Below are 19,599 nucleotides of genomic sequence, written 5' to 3' on the forward strand. Positions count from 1 at the left end.
GAATTTCTGAGAAAAATTATCTAAGATGCTGCAGTGTTTGGGAGCCTTTTTTGCTATCTGTGTTTGCTCAGTTATTACAGGGCCAATAGAGAAAGAAGTTAGTGAGAGCATACCTTCACAATTTATTGATTTTTGTTATGTGTGTTAAAAGCAGCATCCCCCTAAACAGCTATTCGTATTCCAAACACAAGTGCTGTTTAATAAAAAACAAAACTATTCCCTCCTTTTTGCTTTCTATCAGGCAGACATAACATTTGTAGAACAGCTTTAATAAAAACAAAATCCAATGTAAGTCACATTAAATACTGCGGTACCTGGAAGAACTTCAACTGCTTTGATGAAAAAAATGGTCTGCATAGATTGATCTGATTGAATCGGATATATTATGCCCAAACTGACATCAAATACAGAGGGAATTGGTGTATGTGACTTGATGTAAGCTGTGTATACAAACCTGAGGGGGAATAGGTTTGAGAATATTGGATGTGTATCACAGAAATGGAGTGCTTCTTCAGCATGAGAAGTGTTTGAAAAGAAACAAATATTTTGTGTGCTTTCAAGCAAAAGCAGCTTTCCCTTAAAGCATGATAAATAATGTATTAAAAGGATCAGTACAAAAGATGCTGAATGTAACCTTGGTAAATCTGTTCAGATGCTTTATGCTCTCTGGTACAGATACACTTAGTACAGTTTGCAGTACAAGCTGTGGTTTAAGCTCGAAGAGCTAAAGGGAAAAAAATGGAAAGAAGAAGAAAACCTCCACCAACAAGGTGGTTGTCCTATTGAAAAATTAATCAAGAAGATCTTCTGGAAAACAAATCTAAATCTAAATTGTTGTAGATGCCCTGTTATTTCAGGAAAAAAAGCATGGGGGCAATCTAATTTGAAAATGTTGCGTGAATTTGGAAAGGATCAACTTCTTGAATGTGAGTGTATTTTGAGTGCCAGGTAAGAACAAATTGAACTCACATAGTGCTTACAATGATCTTTCTCTTTTGAAAAACAAATCTAAACATCCACAGAATTTGTTTAATTATCTGGACACATAGAATTTTGCTTATTTGTGTAGTTATAAAAAAGCTTTTGAAGAACAGAGTAAGAGAATGTATATTTTAGCAGCTTTAACCAAAGAAAACTCTGTGGTTCCATTTAGGAAAAGTTGAGAGATGTTTTCAAGCAAAATGTTTTAGCTCTCTTTCTAACATATGAGATATTCTGCAGGCCACGTCTTTCCCAATGCATGACTGAGGTGGGAATTGCATGATGTTTGTACTTCATGCATGCAAATACTTATGTGCTTCCACATTGAAGGCGATGTCTGGGGTTCACCTAAGTTATCTCATGTTGGGATTCATGTGTAATGCACATTTCATGTATATATAAAAATTTCATTTATTTTACTTATGTCCCATGCTTCAAATTCTCCAGTGACAAATTAAACAAGAATAGTGGTTTCTCTATTATTAAGGGCAACTTCTGTGCGACTGTATGGGGAAAAAAAGGAGGATAGGACAGAGAAGGTTATTACACTGAAATTGCTTACTAACACTGCAGTGCAAGTGTTATCCTGTTGATTGAGGATCTTTCTGCATGGAAATTATTTTTGAACATTCCTTTGTCTAGAGCATTTCTGATCTGCTTGGTTCACTTGGATAACATTGCAACTCAAAATTTGAAACTGGACCTTCAATATGTCTTTACTTTGTAAGCCAACTTAGAGTAGGAGATGCAATACATCTCAAATATGAGCTGTTTTACCAAATCTTGGAGATGTCTCAGATATGTAAGTGAAGTTTCCCCCTTTTTTTTTTCCTCACATTGGAGGGCTCTGAGAATGTCAGGTACCAATCCTATGCAAGTCTTGCTGAATTTTGCTACATGGTTATCCATCTTTAAATCGCATAGCTTATCATCAGTAACAAAAGTTCAGTAGAAAATTATTAAACTTTCAGCTTCTTTTCCAGCTTTGATTTATGCTGGTACTGTGTACTATTTTGAAAGTGAAGCCTGATTCTGGTTTTAAAGCCACAGAGGATAGATGGCCAAAATGGTGCTTTTATGTCAGGACATGAACTGTACTACAGTGACCTGAAGAGCACGCCGTGTGTCAGCCAGGGTGTCGATCAGTTGTGGGTAAAAAGGGGCTTTTAGTTTGACTGCATCATGGTAGATCTATGGTGACGACAGTAAGGAGAGGGGAATTGCCAGCTGTCTTTATATCTCAAAAAGTTGAAAATATAGCTGTGTTATTGCAGTACTTTATGTAAGAAATCGTGCATACTTTTTCCTGCATTCTATTAGGAATGTAATTCCTTGTTTGCTGGAGTACTTCCCAATGGCTCATAACCTGCTTTTGAACTCCTTCTTGTCAAGTAAGGAGAGAAGATTAAGAAAGAACTGTAATCTTATATTCAAATTAATTATTTCATAAAATCATCCGAGATGGAGTTTTAAAAGGCTCACAAAAAAATTATTTCAGTTCTCATTAAGGCTTTGCTTCTTTAAAGTGCAAACTTAGTATTCATCTCTTCATCTTGGACACATTTAAGTTATGAATGTCCCAAATATTAATACATTTCCCTGAGGGGTTTCTGTAGTTTTACTAACTTACCTTATTCATCAGGCTTCTATGATGTTTAAGGAATAAGATAGGGAATATTAGTAGGCAAAACAACTGCTGAACAAATGGCTGAAATTCAACTGGAACATGGCATAGAGTAATGTTTATTTCTTTATTGCTGTGGTAGAATATTTGAACATAAAAATCCTATATTCCCATGAGAGCAAAGCAATCCTCTCTGAGTTAGGAGTAAAATGGGACCTTTGAAAACAAATGAAAGCTAAATTATACAGAGGTAGAAGGATGCAAATTAACAAAAGTTTTTCATTTAATTTTGAGTGGAGAAGCTTCCCGTAATATAGGAGTTGGGAAGAGGATAGAACACGTCTTGGGGATTAGTAATCATTAGAGTGATGTTCAATAAAGCAAAACTTTAAAAACTGGTGCAGACAGAGAGGGATTACTAAATGCAAAATATTTCTCAAGTTTTGCTTATATAAGAAATTTTATCTAAACTGCCACTGCACCAGTAAAACACTCTTCATTGTATGTCTGTATGCATTATTTAAAATAAACCCTGACCCTACAGATTTAGTTGAGGAAAGGTATGTACTTACTGATAATGCTACTGGACAACCGCTTACTAGGGTGGGAATAGAAAAAGTAGTCCTGGTATAAATCTAGCTGTAAATCTGAAGAACAGACTGAAAGAAGTCAGGTGTGGCCACATCCAGCCTGGCCTTGAATGCCTCCAGGGATGGGGCATCCACAACCTCCTTGGGCAACCTGTTCCAGTGCTTCAACACCTTCTGTGTGAAAAACTTCCTCCTAAAATCTAACCTAAACCTCCCCTGTCTCAGTTTAAAACCCTTATTGTATCACTATCCGCCCTTGTAAGCAGCCATTGCCCCTCCTGTTCATATGCTCCCTTCAAGCATTGGAAGGCCACAATGAAGTCTCCCCAGAGCCTTCTCTTCTCCAAGTTGCTTCCCAATTAAAATGTGCCTTGCTTCAATAGTGATTCAATAGTGATTCTTAGAACAGGATAGCATTGTGCAATTCCAGTACAAGGGGTGGTAAATCCCTTAAATGGTAACCTATCCACATGCAAGCAAATACTTAAAATACTAGCTAAAAAGGTTTCAACCAGAATGTGTGTGAGTTTATAGCAGAGAAGTAGAAATAATTCCAAGTTTACTTGAAGAAGCTGTGCTGGATCTACCATATTCACGAAGTTATGACTTTCAAAAATGTTTCACATCTATATATGTGTATTTCTTATTTTAATTGATTTAATGCATTTCTTTCTTCCCCCTTACAATTTCAAGTTGTTGTGAAAAGCGCTGCGCATCTCTGAAACTGTACTGAAAAATTCCTTTTGTTTTAAGACGCAAATGTATCAAAAGTGGCATATTTCACATAGTAGCTGGAATGGATTATTTTATTGCTTTTGAACAGTCAGCAACCATTTGCATTGACAGAAGCAATTTGTTTTCTTAAATACCTTGCAATAAGTTAAAGACTAGTATGCAAGTGGCTTTATGTGATGAGATGCTGAAATACGCAGAAGACTGGATTTTGTTTTCAGTGGCATTTTATGCATTGCTTGTTTATCATTGTCTTTTGTTCTCCTCTGTTAATTTTGAGTCATTTGAGTGTTAGCTTTGTGCCTCTGTGTAACACCGTTTGACATATGATCAATGCTGTCCATAAATGTACCATGGTGTGTCGTTGCTTAAGCTAAATTATTATGGAAATAAGTCTTCAGTTGAAATATTCTATTAATATTAATAGAATTGTCCTTTCTAAGTGAGGTGACTGTCCTTAGCAGTGTGGCTTTAAAGTAATTTATTCCTGTGAAAAGTGCTGCTTGCTTTTTTAGTGTTATAGGCGTTGCCTTAAGCAGTTTCTTTGGTTTTTGGTTCAGTCATTTTGCATGTTTAATCTCTCCCTTGAAGTGCCATATTCAAATAACAAAAAGAAAAGAAAAAACAACAATGAAGAGGAGTCTGAGTTCTTTCAAATAGGTGCTTCATTCCAGCAGCTAACTCCACATGCTTAAATTCTTTGCTATTCAGTAAAACACACAAGCACATCCAGGTCCAATTTACAGTAGTAAAATGTCTATTATGTCTGCTATGTTGAGATTGTTCTCCCAAACTATAAGATTTTACTTTTTTTTCCTCTTTGTTTGACAGTTGGAAATTATGCAGTTCTTTTGGCTTATTTTTACAGCCTCAGTGTATTGTGCAGTGCTGACTCTAAGCTGTTAGTCTCTCTGTAGTCTCTGAAATCAGATGCCATCCACAAGAGTGACATAAAGCCTTGTGATCCAGATTTAAAAAAAAAATTTTTTTTTTTTGTGGGGAAGGAGGTAACACCATGGAGGGAAACTGCTTTTGTGAGACTTTTGGCTAAATACAGTGCTGCAGAAAACAGAAATAAATCAGCAAATTCTATTTGTTGTTGCATTTGCACAGGCATTCACTACATCCAGCACAATGTATAGTTTTGTAATTTTGCAGTGAAATGGTATATATGGTCACTCTGGACGTGAGAACGGTAACAGATTTTTCTGTTGTTCCTTGACAGATCACAGAGCTGCTGGATGTTTCAATGGAGCTGGGATGCTTCTTAGCTGGAGCTCTGATCTCTTCTCAGGGTCACATGGTTACTGAGGAGATTATGACCTGTATTGAACCAATACGTGACTTTCTTGCCATCATTTTCTTTGCATCCATAGGTAATTTCTAACAAAGCTTACTAAAAATAGTGCTGCCCTACAAATGCAGGGGAAGAAAAAGAGAATTGATGTCTACAAACTCGGGGGAGGGGTGGATTTTATTTCTATGCACACTGAAGCATTAAAAGATGACATGATTGGTTTGATTTTGCTTATATTTTAAATGCAGTATCAGTTTTCATAAGGAATTCCCATGTTGTACTGTCAGTTTTTGTCTTAATGTAACTTTCTCACTGTTAATTCTGAATTTGTTTGAACTATTTAAAAAGCTTACTAAAATTTTAAGGGAAAAATAAGTTAATTTTTTTTTGTTGTTGTTTATTTGTTTGTTTTTGAAACTATTCTTCTGTCTTGATATTGGATATAGTTGTAATTTATACCAAAATTTTATTACCATTTTGAGTCAGTGAGAGTAGGTTTCAGGTCCTTATAGCTTGCTTTTCTCTATAAAAAGAATATGGCAATGGAAGCAGATCCTTTTTCCAGCATTTTGTTTCTTTAGTTAGGAAAATGTAATCTGCATATTCTCAGCACAGGAAGATTGGGTAAGACTACCTGCTGACTGAAATGCAATAGTGATGCCTAAGACCAGAGAAGTAATTCATCATGCTTGTTATCCAGAACATGTTAATTCTGAGAATATTTATATAATCAACTGATATCTTCATTTTAAACTGCTAGATTCTCTGTGCATTAGCATGCCTTGTTTGACAGAAACTGAAACACATTTCTAAAGTGCTTCAGTATACTGAATGAGGAGACATGCTGAGTGAAAGTGCTTGCTTCTCCCTCTGGACCGTATAGGAGATGTGTATCCTATCTGGGGAGCTTTGCAATGTCTAGAATAAGGGCTGTCTCAAATCCAGTCTCCTTTAAACTAGACTCACTCATAAATTTTTGTATTTTTTTCTTCTTTTTGGTCTTTCTGTCTTTTTATTTCCATGTCTATTCAAATGGTAGTGAAGCCCAGTATTCATCAGAATTTGTATCCTTACCTCATACATGTACCTGTTGTATGCCTGCGGTACCATAACAGAAACCAAAAGTGTTTCTTGGCAGTTCTCAAGATAAAAATAAAGGGAAGAAGTTATGCTCACCAGCCTCAATCCGTTTTGCCCAGCCCATGATAATTTGTGCTGATCAGTCAGATAAGAACATTATTTGAAGAACTCATTCACCATTTCATTTAAAAAAATTATGGCAAATCTTTTGGGGCTGTGCAATAGGCAGTCCCTACAATGTAACCTACAATTGGTTAGATGAGTAACTGCTAAATGTTCACAGATAAGTCATTTATGTCTTTTAGTAAAGAAAGTGATGAGGCTAAATGTGTGACCAGAGTTAAAAGCATGGCATGTAATCATAAGCCAGAAGTCAATTTTGCAAGAGTTTGAACAGAAGTGCTGTCCTTTGTAAATTACGAGTACCAATAAGACTGATACATGGGACAAGAAGATAGCAGCACTGATTTGAGAGAAGACTGAAATTACTTTTGAAATTACGGTACAGAATTCAACAAGTATCTTTGACTGCTGTTAACAGAATTGTAAGAAGGGAGAGAAAATTGCCTGACAACTTGTGTGGTTTTACAGAAAATGGGTGCTAACGCCACCTCACAAGCAGGTTAGCTAAAAATCAGAAAGATGATCTATGTATGTGCATCTGACAGAATGTGCTGCTTGCTTGTGCAAAAACAAACAAAAACCTTCTCCATAAAACAAAGCATCTCCCTCCAAACTTTTTGTCTCCTCCCATTATTATTTTCAGTTGCTTTCAAAGTGTGTGGTTAACAGTGCGTGGAAGCTCTGTCAGTGGCAAGGAAGTTGTTTTTAAAAAGGAGCGATGTTGCAAAGAAAGCTGAGTTGTATGAAGTGGCATTTTTTAAGGACTATAGGGAAATACTCTACTTTGTCATCTACAAACTTACTGAGGGTGCACTCAGTCCCCTCATCAGGTCATTGATAAAGATGTTGAATAGAAGCGGCCCCAGTACAGAGCCCTGGGGAACGCCACTTGTGACCGGCCGCCAACCGAATTTAACTCCATTGGCCACAACTCTTTGGGCCTGGCCATCCAGCAGTGTTTCACCGAGCAAGGTGCTTGCCCATCCAAACTGTGGGTAGCCAGCTTCTCCGTGAGGATGCTGTGGGGGACAGCGTCAAAGGCTTTAAAAGGCTTTTAAAGTCTTGATAGATACAGCATCCAAATGCATCACTGAAGTTATTTTTCTGATTGATTGTCCTATCTTGAGGATGTGTCAGAGTTAATCCTATGTCAGAATCTGTGTCAGAATGAACCTGGCTGAGGTTCAACTACCAGAGTTCTGTTTTCTGTTATCTTGTCTGCTGTCAAGAATCTCTAAGATTCCCCTTGTTGATGCTGGGTTTTCCAGCACATGCAGATGACTTCATGTGCTGTGATGCAACAGGCAGGTAGAATCCGTTTAAAGTATTTTTATTTTTTTCCTGAAGAAAAAAAGGTACTTGAAAAAAGGTGAAAAGTCTTCCTTGCAGTCATCCTTACATGAAAATATACCAACTTATATGAATGAACTGTGCCATTTGGCTTGACTTCCAGTGCAAGGCCACCATCTACACAACATTGCTTAGAGCTGAAGGCCCATGGACTGTGTTCAGCTATGAAAACCTACCTAATTGGTACACTAGCTATGAGTGACAGGCCAACACTACCAGGTGATGGTGCTAAAGTTTTTGAGTTCTTGATTGAAGTGCTTATTCCATCTTAGAGAACAAGTCCTTACTGAATCCTGAGCCTAGTCACAAAGTCTAAGTAAACCTGCTGAAATTAGCGCATCTCCTATCTGTGAAGTTAATCTCTGATGGCCTTCATATTGTCAGGAAGGCTTGATGTGCCTGTATAGCAGCCTGATTTTACTTATGGCTTTATCCTAAGTTTTTGCATAGGACAAAGATCTGTAGTAATTATGAAATTACTGTGGTGGGCTTTATTTTTCCCAAAATGTGCGTGCATGCAGGGCTGTATGCTTGTTTTCTCAGAATTGTGTACGTAACAGGCTTAGGCTTGCTTTAGCTTAGAGACATTATCACCTATAGGTGCTTACCTCCACAGGATTAGTGTAGAAATCTGTGGTAGTTTGTACTTCAGCTCTGTTGAATAAGGTAATAATCTCCATGTTGGGAGGCAGTCCAAATGAACTTCAGGCTGCCTGTCTGCTTCAGAACTGAGAAAGTTGATCCACCAGTAGTGATGAGAGCCCTAGGCTATACTTACAGCCTCCTTTGAAATCTTCAGTTCCAGATATGCTGGTTGGCCCTCTTGTCAAACAAGACATTGTTACAGGCTGTGTTTCTCTGGCCGCTTTTCATGTATATCATCTCTGAGACCAGCCTAAAGGTGAACAAGCAACATGCATGTGATAAACACCAGAGAGACAGAAGCTACTTGCCCCTCCATGTGTATGCACACGTCTAGATTTCTTTTTTGATACAGTGTTCATCTCTTTTGTTTTGCCATCTCTTTCCTTATTCTGATAATCCTTTGTATTTGTGCATCTCTGGTTAGACAGAAATTAAGAAATAAAGTAGAGTGTGTGTGTGCTAAGTAGTACTTGTATAAAAATCTCTGGTGCAATACGCATATAGACAAGATATCTTGAAGTTGCTATAAGTACATTCTCTTCTGCATTTAGGAAGAGAAGAAGACAAATCTTAGTTCTATATGTTTCTTTTGGCTCTGCGATCTATAAAGCAGGGGAAATTAGTGAAAATTTATCCTGCATTCCAATAAGAAGTTACCACGTTGATTTACAGATCTCTTAGCCTTCAGCAGAAACAATATGGTTGAAGAATCAGCAGCTACTAGGAATTTATCAAGGACACCACCACTATTTTAGTTTTCTTTTTAAGAGCTTTTGTGAAAAAGGAATGAGCTTCCAAAGTTGTTTACCTGTATAAGTTGCTCATATCATAGCTGATGGACTTAGCTTTAAGATTCTTCTGCAGTGATTTCAGGGATTCTAGGACTTCTCCAGCAAGTATTTAATTTCCTGGGATGTTTAATACTACTCAGGTGTAGTTTTGCGCTTTTGTGCTCTTCACAATTCTTATTATCTTGCTTCTTCCTTTTCTGATTCTAGAGTAAAATTTCACCTTTTACTGATTCTACAGATAAGCTTAATGAAAAAGCACATGGGTGCTTATCGGGAATAATATTTGTGTCTGAGTTTGAGACATAAGGTTCTGCCACCTTTCTTCTATATTCCTTTTCCAATAAAACCAGCAACAACAAAATTCCTAGACCATAGCAATGTAGCTTTATGCAGTTCTTTTACTTGTAGGCCATACTCAGAGGTTAATGACTTTCCCTGATTCCATTCAAAGTGATTTTTCTTGTTCAGGTGATTTTCAGGGATTGTGAATGAGGGTCATGGGATGAAAGCAATTTTCTGTTGTAGTTGTAATGTATATAAAACCTGAAAATGACATTATTTCCCAAGTAGTAGTCCACTACGGCTTCATACAAAAATGCTAAATGGCTAGCAAAGTCTATATTGCAAACACTGCAGAACAATGGCATTATTTTCCTGTGGTATTTTTATAGCTTTCATGAAAGAGATGTGTTTCATTCAGGTTCTGGATTGTTTACTGGTGCAGAAGAGAGAAAACATTATAAATGAAAGTGCTTGTGCATCAATCATACACAATTTAACTTGATTTTGAATGTTGTTTGGGATGAACCCTTCCAAAGATTTGGCAAGGAGTGTTTCAGTGATGGAGTAGGTAGTGTTGGTAGGTATCCTAGGGATTTTGTTTATTTTTGAAAATATAGTCTTGCAATTAAATCTGTTAACTCTAAAAATGATAATAATGACATATCAGCATTAAGCTTTGAAATATTTGTCTCCAGGGATTCCTAGAATAACAAATTGGGTATTATTATATTCAGTGAGATCAGAGCTTCCTCATCATAGTTTTATTCTGAAAGTTAAAAATTTATCAAAGCAATAGTTACAAAAATCTGGAAAAAAGTCAAATGCTGTTTGCAAATACCATTGCAAATGCTTCTTGTGAAACATTAGCAGTGTTCAGCAACAAACTGTGTGTGCTTTAAATAAGATAGAAATGAAATATACCAGTGTAGCAGATACCTTTAAAGGGGAAATAAAAAATGAAAATCCTCTACTAAATGCAATACAACTCCATAGTATATCTATCTGCAAATAGTGTAGAATAAAAATATATTGTTTTGGCATTTGGAAACACTGCATACTTTTCTGTTTACTTGTCCGTTCCAACAAACATAAGACTTTGCTATTTAAGACTTGGCTTAGATGTGAGTCTGAATGCTTGGCAAAAGTTGTTGATGTTAAAAGAAGTACTGGGATAATAGCACTTTTTTTTTTCTTCCTCCTAGGACTTCATGTTTTCCCCACGTTTGTAATATACGAACTCACAGTGTTACTCTTCCTTACGTTGTCTGTGGTCATAATGAAGGTATTTCTTTCTTTTTTTAATCTTTAGATAGTCTGAATAGCACTGCACGTCACTATGAAAATTGCACAGAAACTGCACATCTACTATAGCAATGAATATTACATCTTGACTGCAGTTGGAGAAATCTAACTGATAGAATACAGTTTGATGTAACATTCTTTGTGTGTGTGTATTCTTAAAGAAAAGATCTTTCTTAATGTAAAAGCCTGTTACACATGGAGAAATGCCTATTTGTCTAACTTAGGATTCATGAAAAGTTATCAAATTATCAAATGTTTTATTATAGTAAATAAGATGGTACTTTTTACTCTGCTGTCTACCTTTTGCCTCTTTTGACATTAATACAGATAACATAATTAAAAGTCCACTCCAGTCCAGTGTTGCACTTGATGCAATGTATCTTCTATTGATTGTTCTATTTTATCTATTATACTTCCTTTATTTAAAAAGTAATCAAGAAAACAATAACAACACAGCAACAACTCAAAAAAAAAACAAAAAAATGTTCAATGTTCTCAAAGTTTGTCTTGGCAGTGCTGGTCCTTTCTCTGATTCTTCCAAAGACCAGCCAGTATATCAAATGGATTGTCTCAGCAGGACTGGCACAAGTCAGTGAATTCTCTTTTGTTCTGGGAAGCAGAGCACGCAGAGCAGGGATCATATCTCGGGAGGTAAGCTATTTTATAGTTATTAACTTTGCATTTTGCATCTCAGTATCTTACTGGGATTTTATTTTACAGTGTATTTGAAATACACACATACTTGGTGGCATCTCTAAATTGTTAGCAAATAATCAGCCCATACAAATGGAAACGTGTGTCCTTGACAAGATTCGTAGTTTGATTTTTCACTCATTAAACTTCTTGGACTTAAAATATTAAAGCTGCAAGCATAAATTTAAAATGACATTGTTACAAATGCTTTTTCTTAACTGTTCCTCCTTAGAGCTTCCTTATTAACTGAGCAGTGAATTGTAGCTACTACCCAAGTCACTAAGGCTTAGAAGCCTGTGCTTTTGAAATCTTGATACAGCTATAGGAAGAGGTAACTGAGAGTATAGGAATTGAGGAAGGAAACATCAATAAATTAGAGAGCAGGTATGGTGAAGTGGAAGTTGACTTAATATTTAAACAAACAAAGGAGGAAACAAACTTGTAGTGACCACCTGTGAAATTTGTTAATTTTAAATCCTCTGCAGAAGAAATAAGCTTTTAAAGCAGTTCTCAAAAAAATTTCTTATGAAGGAAAACTTTAACTTACTTTTATATTCAAGTTACAAGAATACTGTTGTCTCCAGAGGAAATCTGCTTTGCAAACTTCAGTAAACTATAGCTACAGAGATGTAACAACTGACCCTGCTTTCTAAAGCTATGTGTGTTCTCCTCTGTCTCTGCTCACAAAAATACTCCGCTGCCTGGCTCTCTGAGCTTTCCATTGTGTGAGCAGTAGGCTGTATAATGCTGGAACCAATTCCAAATTAAGCAAGTGTGAAAAATTTACACAATGCTGTTCACTTGTGTATGTTAAGGTGATTCATTTTCATGTTTACTCCTGCATATAATCAGGAGTTATATATACTGTATGTTTGTATAGAGTTTCAAGAGACCCATACGTGATTACAGAATCAATCTAGGGGGGCCCACCCAGTTTGTTTGGAGGGAGGCCTTTAGGCTTTCATTTTTCATGCCGTTATCTACTGCATAAGTTTATGTAGCTCTGAAATTGCTTCAAGTCACTCTTCTGTTTTCTTCCCACTGCCATTTTGTAAGACTCTTTCAGAATATGTAACCAAGACCTCGTTTCAGAAGATGTGTGGTATGACTTAGAGGAATTTTTGTTGTTTTTTTTAGTCTTTAAAATAATAATGCATTTTGCAGTTACATATGCAAACCTGAATTAATCTTGTTTTTTCATAAAGTGGTGTTTAGCCTTTGACTTGTTGGCTCTGCTTTCAAAATTGACCTCTTAACTGCAGATCTAAATAATTATTTTAATGTAAGTTCATTGTGTTGTTTTTGTAACTGTATGTTCAAACCGGGTGAACAGCTGTTTTGTGCTTGCACTTGTATGTTTTTATAACAGTGTGCATAGGTGGATGAGGAGACAGGTGAAGTTTCCTGAAAATACTGTTGAGAAATGTCCGATCTCATCAAACTTCCAATAGTTCCTTAGTTTGCCTTGTAACTGTGGAGAGCTTTTATTTCCAATTTCCAGGTCTATCTTCTTATTCTGAGTGTGACTACTCTAAGCCTTTTACTTGCCCCTGCCCTGTGGAGAGCTGCAATTATGAAATGTGTTCCAAGGCCTGAAAGACGCTCAAGTACTTGATAAGACTTGCACATGAACAAGAACACATCTTCTTGCAAAGATATCTTCATTGCTCATTGTATTTCTATGCACTTGGAAAAGGAGAGGTTTTCAGTAGTCCTCTTAACATGCACTTGGTAATAAGCCTTACACTGACCTTAAAACAAAATTCAACACTAAAGAATTGTTTGATTTTAATTGCACGCCTCTTACAAAACTGGCTTTCTCTGACAGATTAGGATCTGCCAGACTATTTTTTTTATCTGATCAATTATGCAGTCTAAATTGTTTTTTTAACTGTAGCATCATGCAAATTTGGTTGATTATTTTTTTTTTTTGCCTGAATGTGCCTTTTAATTCTCATCCTCCTTTCATTACTGTTAGTTCACCACCAGATTTTGTTTAAAAAAAAAAAGAAAAAAAGTGTACTATGGTGCCTATGGTATCTCCTTCCATTATATGACTTGAGTCATTTTCGCATTTAGGAATGAGTTCATTAGAGCAGTGTAAATTCAATCACAAAACAAATCTGTAATGGTGAGTAAAAGTCTTAGTCCTTTCTACAAAGTTTAACTGTTAGTATCAAACTGTTTGAAGCAGTCAAATACCTATTCCAAACGATGCAGCCAACATTGTGTGCTACTTTGTTCCAAATTACAGCATATAATGTGTTTTCTTTCAGTGGTAACTTCTGTTTGTGTTAGTTCTTGCATTTATTTACATACTTGATTATAAGTTGATGGTGAAAAAGGGCATAACTTAAGTTATATTTGAAGACTGACAGTTGTCATGCATTCCTGTTCCTAGCTACTGTTACAGTAATTGTTTACAGTTTTGTTTGTTTGTTTTAAATCCAAAATAAACTTAGTAGATATGGATAGTCTAATTTCAAGCAGATGTTTAAAAAAAAAAATCACTGCAGAGGTTGGATGTTATTTATAATATTCTGCATTTGAAATTATTTTGAGTAAATTAATTTGCACAAAACTAGAAAGGGCAGCTTGAATATGTATTTGGAACTCCACAACTTTATACTTTGCATTTATATTGAATAAATTGTTAGTCTTTTAAAATATCATGATATTTAAAGAAAGATTGAATGTGATCTTAGATGTAAGTGCTTTGTTCTTTAAAACATTATAGATAAACAGGATGCATCTTGTAAAAGCCTATTCCAGAAGAATCATAGAGAAGATTTAATTCATAGACTGTAGTCTACTCTGACAATTTAAAAATCATCCTGAGGTTTATCTGTTTAAAACAATGCTATTAAAATATATTAACACTTCAGGTCAGTATTATACTGTCATTTGAAACAACTTTGATACCCACCAAACAGCTAGAAAAATGTATGTTATGTAGGTTTAAATCGCAAATTAAAATGGAAGGCTGCCTTCCTTCTGTTTTATCAGCTGCACTGCTCAGCTTGGTGTCATTCGGAAACATAGAGAGCATGCACTCAATCTCACTGTATGTCACTGATAAAAAGGTTGAAAAGCACCATTTCCACAATGGACCCCTGCAGACAGCACTCATCACTGGCCTCCAACTGGACACAGAGCCATTTACAACAACCTTGTGGCTACAACTATCCAACCAATTCATTATTGACTGAATAGTCCACCATTCAAATCCATACTTCTCTAGTTTAGAGATAAGGATGTGATGTGAGACCGCATCAAAGGCCTTGCACAAGACTAGGTAGACGACTTCAGCTGCCCGTCCTTTGTCCACTGATGTTGTCCCTCCTCCACAGAAGGCCACCAGACTGATGGGGTACGATCTGCTCTCAGTGAAGCCGCACTGACTCTCAAATTGCCTCCTCATTTCCTTAACCTCTCTTCCAGGAGGATCTGCTCCATGATCTTCCCAGGCACAGAGATGAGGCTCACCAGCCTGTAGTTCCCCAGTTCTTCCTTTCTCCCTTTCATAAATATGAGAGTGATGTTTTTCTTTATCCGCTCATTGGGAATTTGCCTGACAGCCATGGCTCCTCAAATATGATGGAGTGGCTTGGTGACCGCATCAACCTGTTGTTTCAGGACCCTGGGATGCATGCTATTCAGGCCCTGCAGACTTGCATATATTCAGTCTCATGAGGTGGTCTGAGACTTGGTCTTCTAAAAGAGATTCTTCTAAAGTTTTACAGTATAGTTTAACATCTACCAAATTAAACTTTTAAACTTTATTTCTTAACTAGGAAAAGAAAGCTTAGTCTGTCTACTGTTCTAGTCTATAGTTTTTTCTTGAAATACAAACTTCTCAATGCCTTGGTTTGGAAAGATGCTCTTGCATACTCTATGGAAAAGAAAGGGAGGAAGGGAGAGAAGAAGGAAGGCCATGATAGACCATGGGAGAGGCCTCTATCTGGGTTCCAGCATTTCTTTCAGCCGGTGGGACCTTGAAACTATTATACAAAGTATTACATCTGTGGTAAGTAAACCTTTTGTATAAATAAACTGCTATGATTAGTTGTATTTCTCTGGAAAATTCCTGATAGGAGAGTAGGGATATTGATGGCTTACATCTCTTAAGAGAAAAAATGTTTATTTTTTTCATGATTACCTTTTAAAAGATTTGAGTGAAAAGTCCTTTTGGTACCATTGTCCAAACAGCAGGTATGACCTGCTGGACACCAGGTGACCTTAGGACACCAGGTGACCTAAGGGCTGTCTCATCCCTTTTATTTCTTTCCTAAATAAGTTCTGATTTGGTCATGATTGAGGAAAGAAGTAGTAATATCCGTATTCTGTGTCTCTGTGTTGATGCAGCCTGGGATTACCTGATTGGATACCAGATGCAAATACAAATTACCAATTAGACACATAAGTTTGTTTACAATTACATGGTTGAGACTCTCCCACAGAAAGCTGGAGGTATATTTAGATATTGTCAGTATTTCCTACAATGCAAGGAATGGCTTCATCCACAATTCCATGTCAAAACTGGGTGGTCTCATGATAAAATCTTAGGATAGAAACAATAGGTCTTATTCTTGAATGATCTGTTAGGGGAGAAAATATTTCACAGTTGGATCACTTAGAAATTAATAACCACAGCTCTTCAGGAATAATTTACAAGCTGGTGGTGTGGCCTATGGTTATACTTTGTGATTCATTTCCCTGTTCCCAGGGCCAGATTGGTATATCTTGCCCCACAACCACTCTTACGTACAGCTCATCCCATATGAAGTCTGTGCTTCAGTTTCTCATTTGGAAGTTATCTATGGGACCTGCAAGGTAACTACTTGCAGCCCTAGCATAGAAAGCTCAAGGAATGCTGCTGTGGGAACCTAAACAGAACTTCCTGAGAGCTTTAAGAGTTCCTATTTCCATCTTCAAAGATGAGGAGAAAGCAGCCTCACAGTACTTCTTATCTGGTTTTACAGTTGGATATCCTTTGCTTTGTGGGCAGAGGGGCACATGGGAGTGCCTCGCATGAGAGAACAGTGCTATAGGATGGTGCCTGATGGAGAATGTGAGAAACCTTGTGTGGTCTCGCTGCCTGCTGGAATGAACCCAAAACAGTTAACCACAAAAGCACTCCTGGGTTTTGTCTAGGGAAGGAATGTATTTCTGCTCTGTAAGCAATCCTGGCAGTGCTCCAGCACATGGGCAACATGGAGTGTGGAGGAAACTGGACCTCTAAATGACAAGGGTAAGCTGTACTAGCAGTGTTAGTAGCTTGGCTGGATATGGCAATAGCTTATTAACAGCAGCAAGTACCAGTCAAACTACCATAAGCTGATCTGACAGTGAAGGGAGGCAGTGATGCCAGTGAAGAGAGAAGGAAATGCAGCAAGATGCTCTAAGAGCTGGGAACTGTGTGGCCCACCCTGCCCTGAAGGAAACAGGCGGAAGATAAAGATACGGGTCTACCAGCTTCATGGAGCAGGAAGCTTGTTTCTTTGGATCTCTCACAGACTTCATTGAGTAATTACCACTGCCAGTGGGGAGAGGCTTCTTGACAGTAGGGACAGCGAGACAGCGAGGAACACCAAGAGAGACTAAGGAATCCCAATTTCTGCAAATAAAAGACAAACTGGACAATCACATGACCAGAGGGCCTAGGGACAGCTGATCCTGCCTTGGGGAATAAAACCTAGATCAGATCAATGGCAAAACTCTTAAGGTTACAGAGCCAAGCTGTATTTTTATTTCCTAAAATAGAGCAGAAATTTGAGAATTGGGAGATAGTACCTCCCAAGGAGGCCAAATGCTGACAAGCTTATCAGCTGGTACGAGGTCTGTATTTAAGGAGCTCTCACAGGTCCCTCTCTTAAGACGGCTCACCTTCAATTTCCAAAAATCAAAATGTGTCCCTGTACACATTCTCTGGCACATTGCAGGTTTCTGATTGCAAGTTAGTTAAAACATGTTTTCCTCCTCTCTGCGTCTGCTGTGGAGTCACAGCAAATTGATGCTTGGAGTTGTGATCTGTTCTCATTCTGAAGCGTGCTGAAGATGGAGAAGGAGGCCACAGACATACAGTAATGCACAGCAGCCTTCCACGGATACAAACAAGTCTTACATCTCCAAAACACCTGATGGAGAAGATGAAGAGAGAGCAGAGAGCTGAAGTTCTTCCTGCTGGTGCAACAGCAAAATTACATGACAAATGTAAATAGAAGAACTAGAGTAATTAAAAAGGTGGTCTTCAATCACTTTCTGTACTGACTGTGGTCTAGAAAGTATCGATTCTTGTTTGCAGTGAAGCTATGTGGTTTGCAGAAGCAGTGGTACGAGGTTCATATTCTGTCCTTTGTTACTGCTCCTTAGCTCTAAAAAGCTAGTATAGTTTTCTTAATTCCTATAAATCACAACTGGTAATGAATTATTTTCTCACCTTTATGAGAAGATTCTGTCTATCTTCCTCTGTACTTGAGAAGCTACAAGTTTTCAGCCTAAGAATTTTCACAGAATCACAGCATGGTTTGGGTTGGAAGAGAGCTCAAAGCCCACCCAGCCCCAACCACTGCTGTGAGCAGGGCTGCCGCCCACCAGCTCAGGCTGCCCAGGGCCCCATCCAACCTGGCTTTGAGCACCTCCAGGGATGGGGCACCACAGCTGGTCTGTGAGGTATAACTTAAAGCATGAGAGGAACTGTCTGGTTGCTCAGTGTAGTTGTTAAATTCCAATTTTCTAAAAGCAATTATTTGCTTTTTTTGTAGTCCCTTCTTTGCCCTGGGACAGACATGCCTTATTGTCTGTTGAGGATGCAATCCTGGAAATTGCAGGTCATTAGGATACTGGAGCAAATTTTTCTTGGAAAAATTAATGTAAATGGGGTGCTGGGGTTGTAGACAGGGACTCGAGTTTTACAAATAGTTTAAATATGCATAGTATCTATCTATATAGCATCTGTTTTAAGGTGCTCAATGTTTATTTAGTGTGGGTTGGTCTCTTCTCACTGGTGACAGGACGAAGGGAAATGGCTTCAAGTTGTGCCAAGGTAAGTTCAGGTTGGATATTAGGAAAACTTTCTTTGCAGAAAGTTGTTAAGCACTGGAATTGGCTCCCCAGGGAGGTGGTGGAGTCACCATCCCTGGATGTGTTTAAAAACCGTTTGGATGTGGTGCTCAGGGACATGATTTAGCGGAGGGTTGTTAGAGTTAGGGTAGGATGGTTAGCTTGTGGTTGGACTCCATGATCTTTAAGGTCTTTTCCAACCTGAGCAATTCTATGATTCTATGAAGGTTCTCGGTCTCTTCCTGTGAAGTTGCACACACATTGTATGTTCGCTGTTATCTTCTTTCTCAGCTTTCCACCGCCATCATGCCCCTCCAGGAAGGAAGAATGGGGAGATGGGGCCATGGTGGCTGCCAGTGCAAGGCACTGCATGGCCATGGTACCTGCAGCAGTTGAGTGGGACAGACACAGAGTGAGGGGTTACTGTGAAGGAAACGCCTTGAGGAGCGCTGTTATCAATGACTGAGGTTGGAAAAGACCTTTCAGATCATCTGGTCCAGCATCAGCCCATCCCCACCGTGCCCACTGACCACATCCCCTCAGTGGCACATCCACGCGGTTCCTGAACACCTCCCGGGACGGTGACTCCATGGGTGATGTCTTCCCTAGGTGTGACTGGCGCTCAAGCCAGTGGAAGCGCCGGCACGTCGCCGCAGCACCCAACCGCACGTCCCTGCCGCCCCCTGCGCCCCTCAGCTCGCCGCGGGGCGCCTCCCCGCAGCTGGTCGGCCGATGGAGGCGGCGCCGCGGATGCGGGGCAGCGCGGCGCGTTCCCGCCCCCTGGCGGCGCCATCGCGACCACGTGCCCGGCCGAAGAGCAATCTCGCGCCGGTGCTTCCCGCGCGCCCGCCGCCAGAGCCGCAGGGCGGGGAGTCGGAAAGCGCGAAAATCCCGCGCATGCTCCCTCCGCCCACGGAGGGGCGGACGGTTGGCTTAGGCGCTCCGCGTGTGCCCGTGCAAGGCACGCTACACCCCGTGACGTCAGCGCGCAGCGTCACGCCGGTGGGACGCACAAAAGTGTAAGTTTCAATTTTTTTACCCCCCCCC

At 38.7% G+C, this 19,599-nt stretch overlaps 2 protein-coding genes across 5 annotated transcripts in view; both read left to right on the plus strand.

The window, feature by feature from the left end:
• The window catches only part of TMCO3 (transmembrane and coiled-coil domains 3), a 32,395-nt gene extending 14,651 nt beyond the window's left edge, over positions 1 to 17,744 (plus strand). For 2 of the 4 annotated variants that reach the window (XM_042866998.1, XM_042866999.1), the window contains exons 10-13: positions 5,153 to 5,303; positions 10,698 to 10,777; positions 11,299 to 11,448; positions 12,992 to 17,744. In XM_042866998.1, the coding sequence (XP_042722932.1) occupies positions 5,153 to 5,303; positions 10,698 to 10,777; positions 11,299 to 11,448; positions 12,992 to 13,105 (495 nt within the window). In that variant the 3' untranslated portion in view covers positions 13,106 to 17,744. Of the gene's footprint in view, positions 1 to 5,152; positions 5,304 to 9,913; positions 10,225 to 10,697; positions 10,778 to 11,298; positions 11,449 to 12,991 lie in introns of those variants that run through there. The other 2 variants (XM_042867000.1, XM_042867001.1) reach the window with 2 other exon arrangements.
• Positions 17,745 to 19,477: 1,733 nt separating this feature from the next.
• Positions 19,478 to 19,599, plus strand: part of TFDP1 (transcription factor Dp-1) — a 41,120-nt gene continuing 40,998 nt past the window's right edge. Inside the window, exon 1 of the mRNA XM_042868175.1 lies at positions 19,478 to 19,571. The gene's annotated coding sequence lies outside the window, so the exon portion shown is untranslated. The remainder of the gene's footprint in view (positions 19,572 to 19,599) is intronic.

Source organism: Lagopus leucura, unplaced genomic scaffold (genome assembly GCF_019238085.1).
Source record: "Lagopus leucura isolate 7727_CA_CO unplaced genomic scaffold, USGS_WTPT01 Super-Scaffold_100001, whole genome shotgun sequence".
In the NCBI taxonomy this organism is placed as follows: Eukaryota; Metazoa; Chordata; class Aves; order Galliformes; family Phasianidae; genus Lagopus; species Lagopus leucura.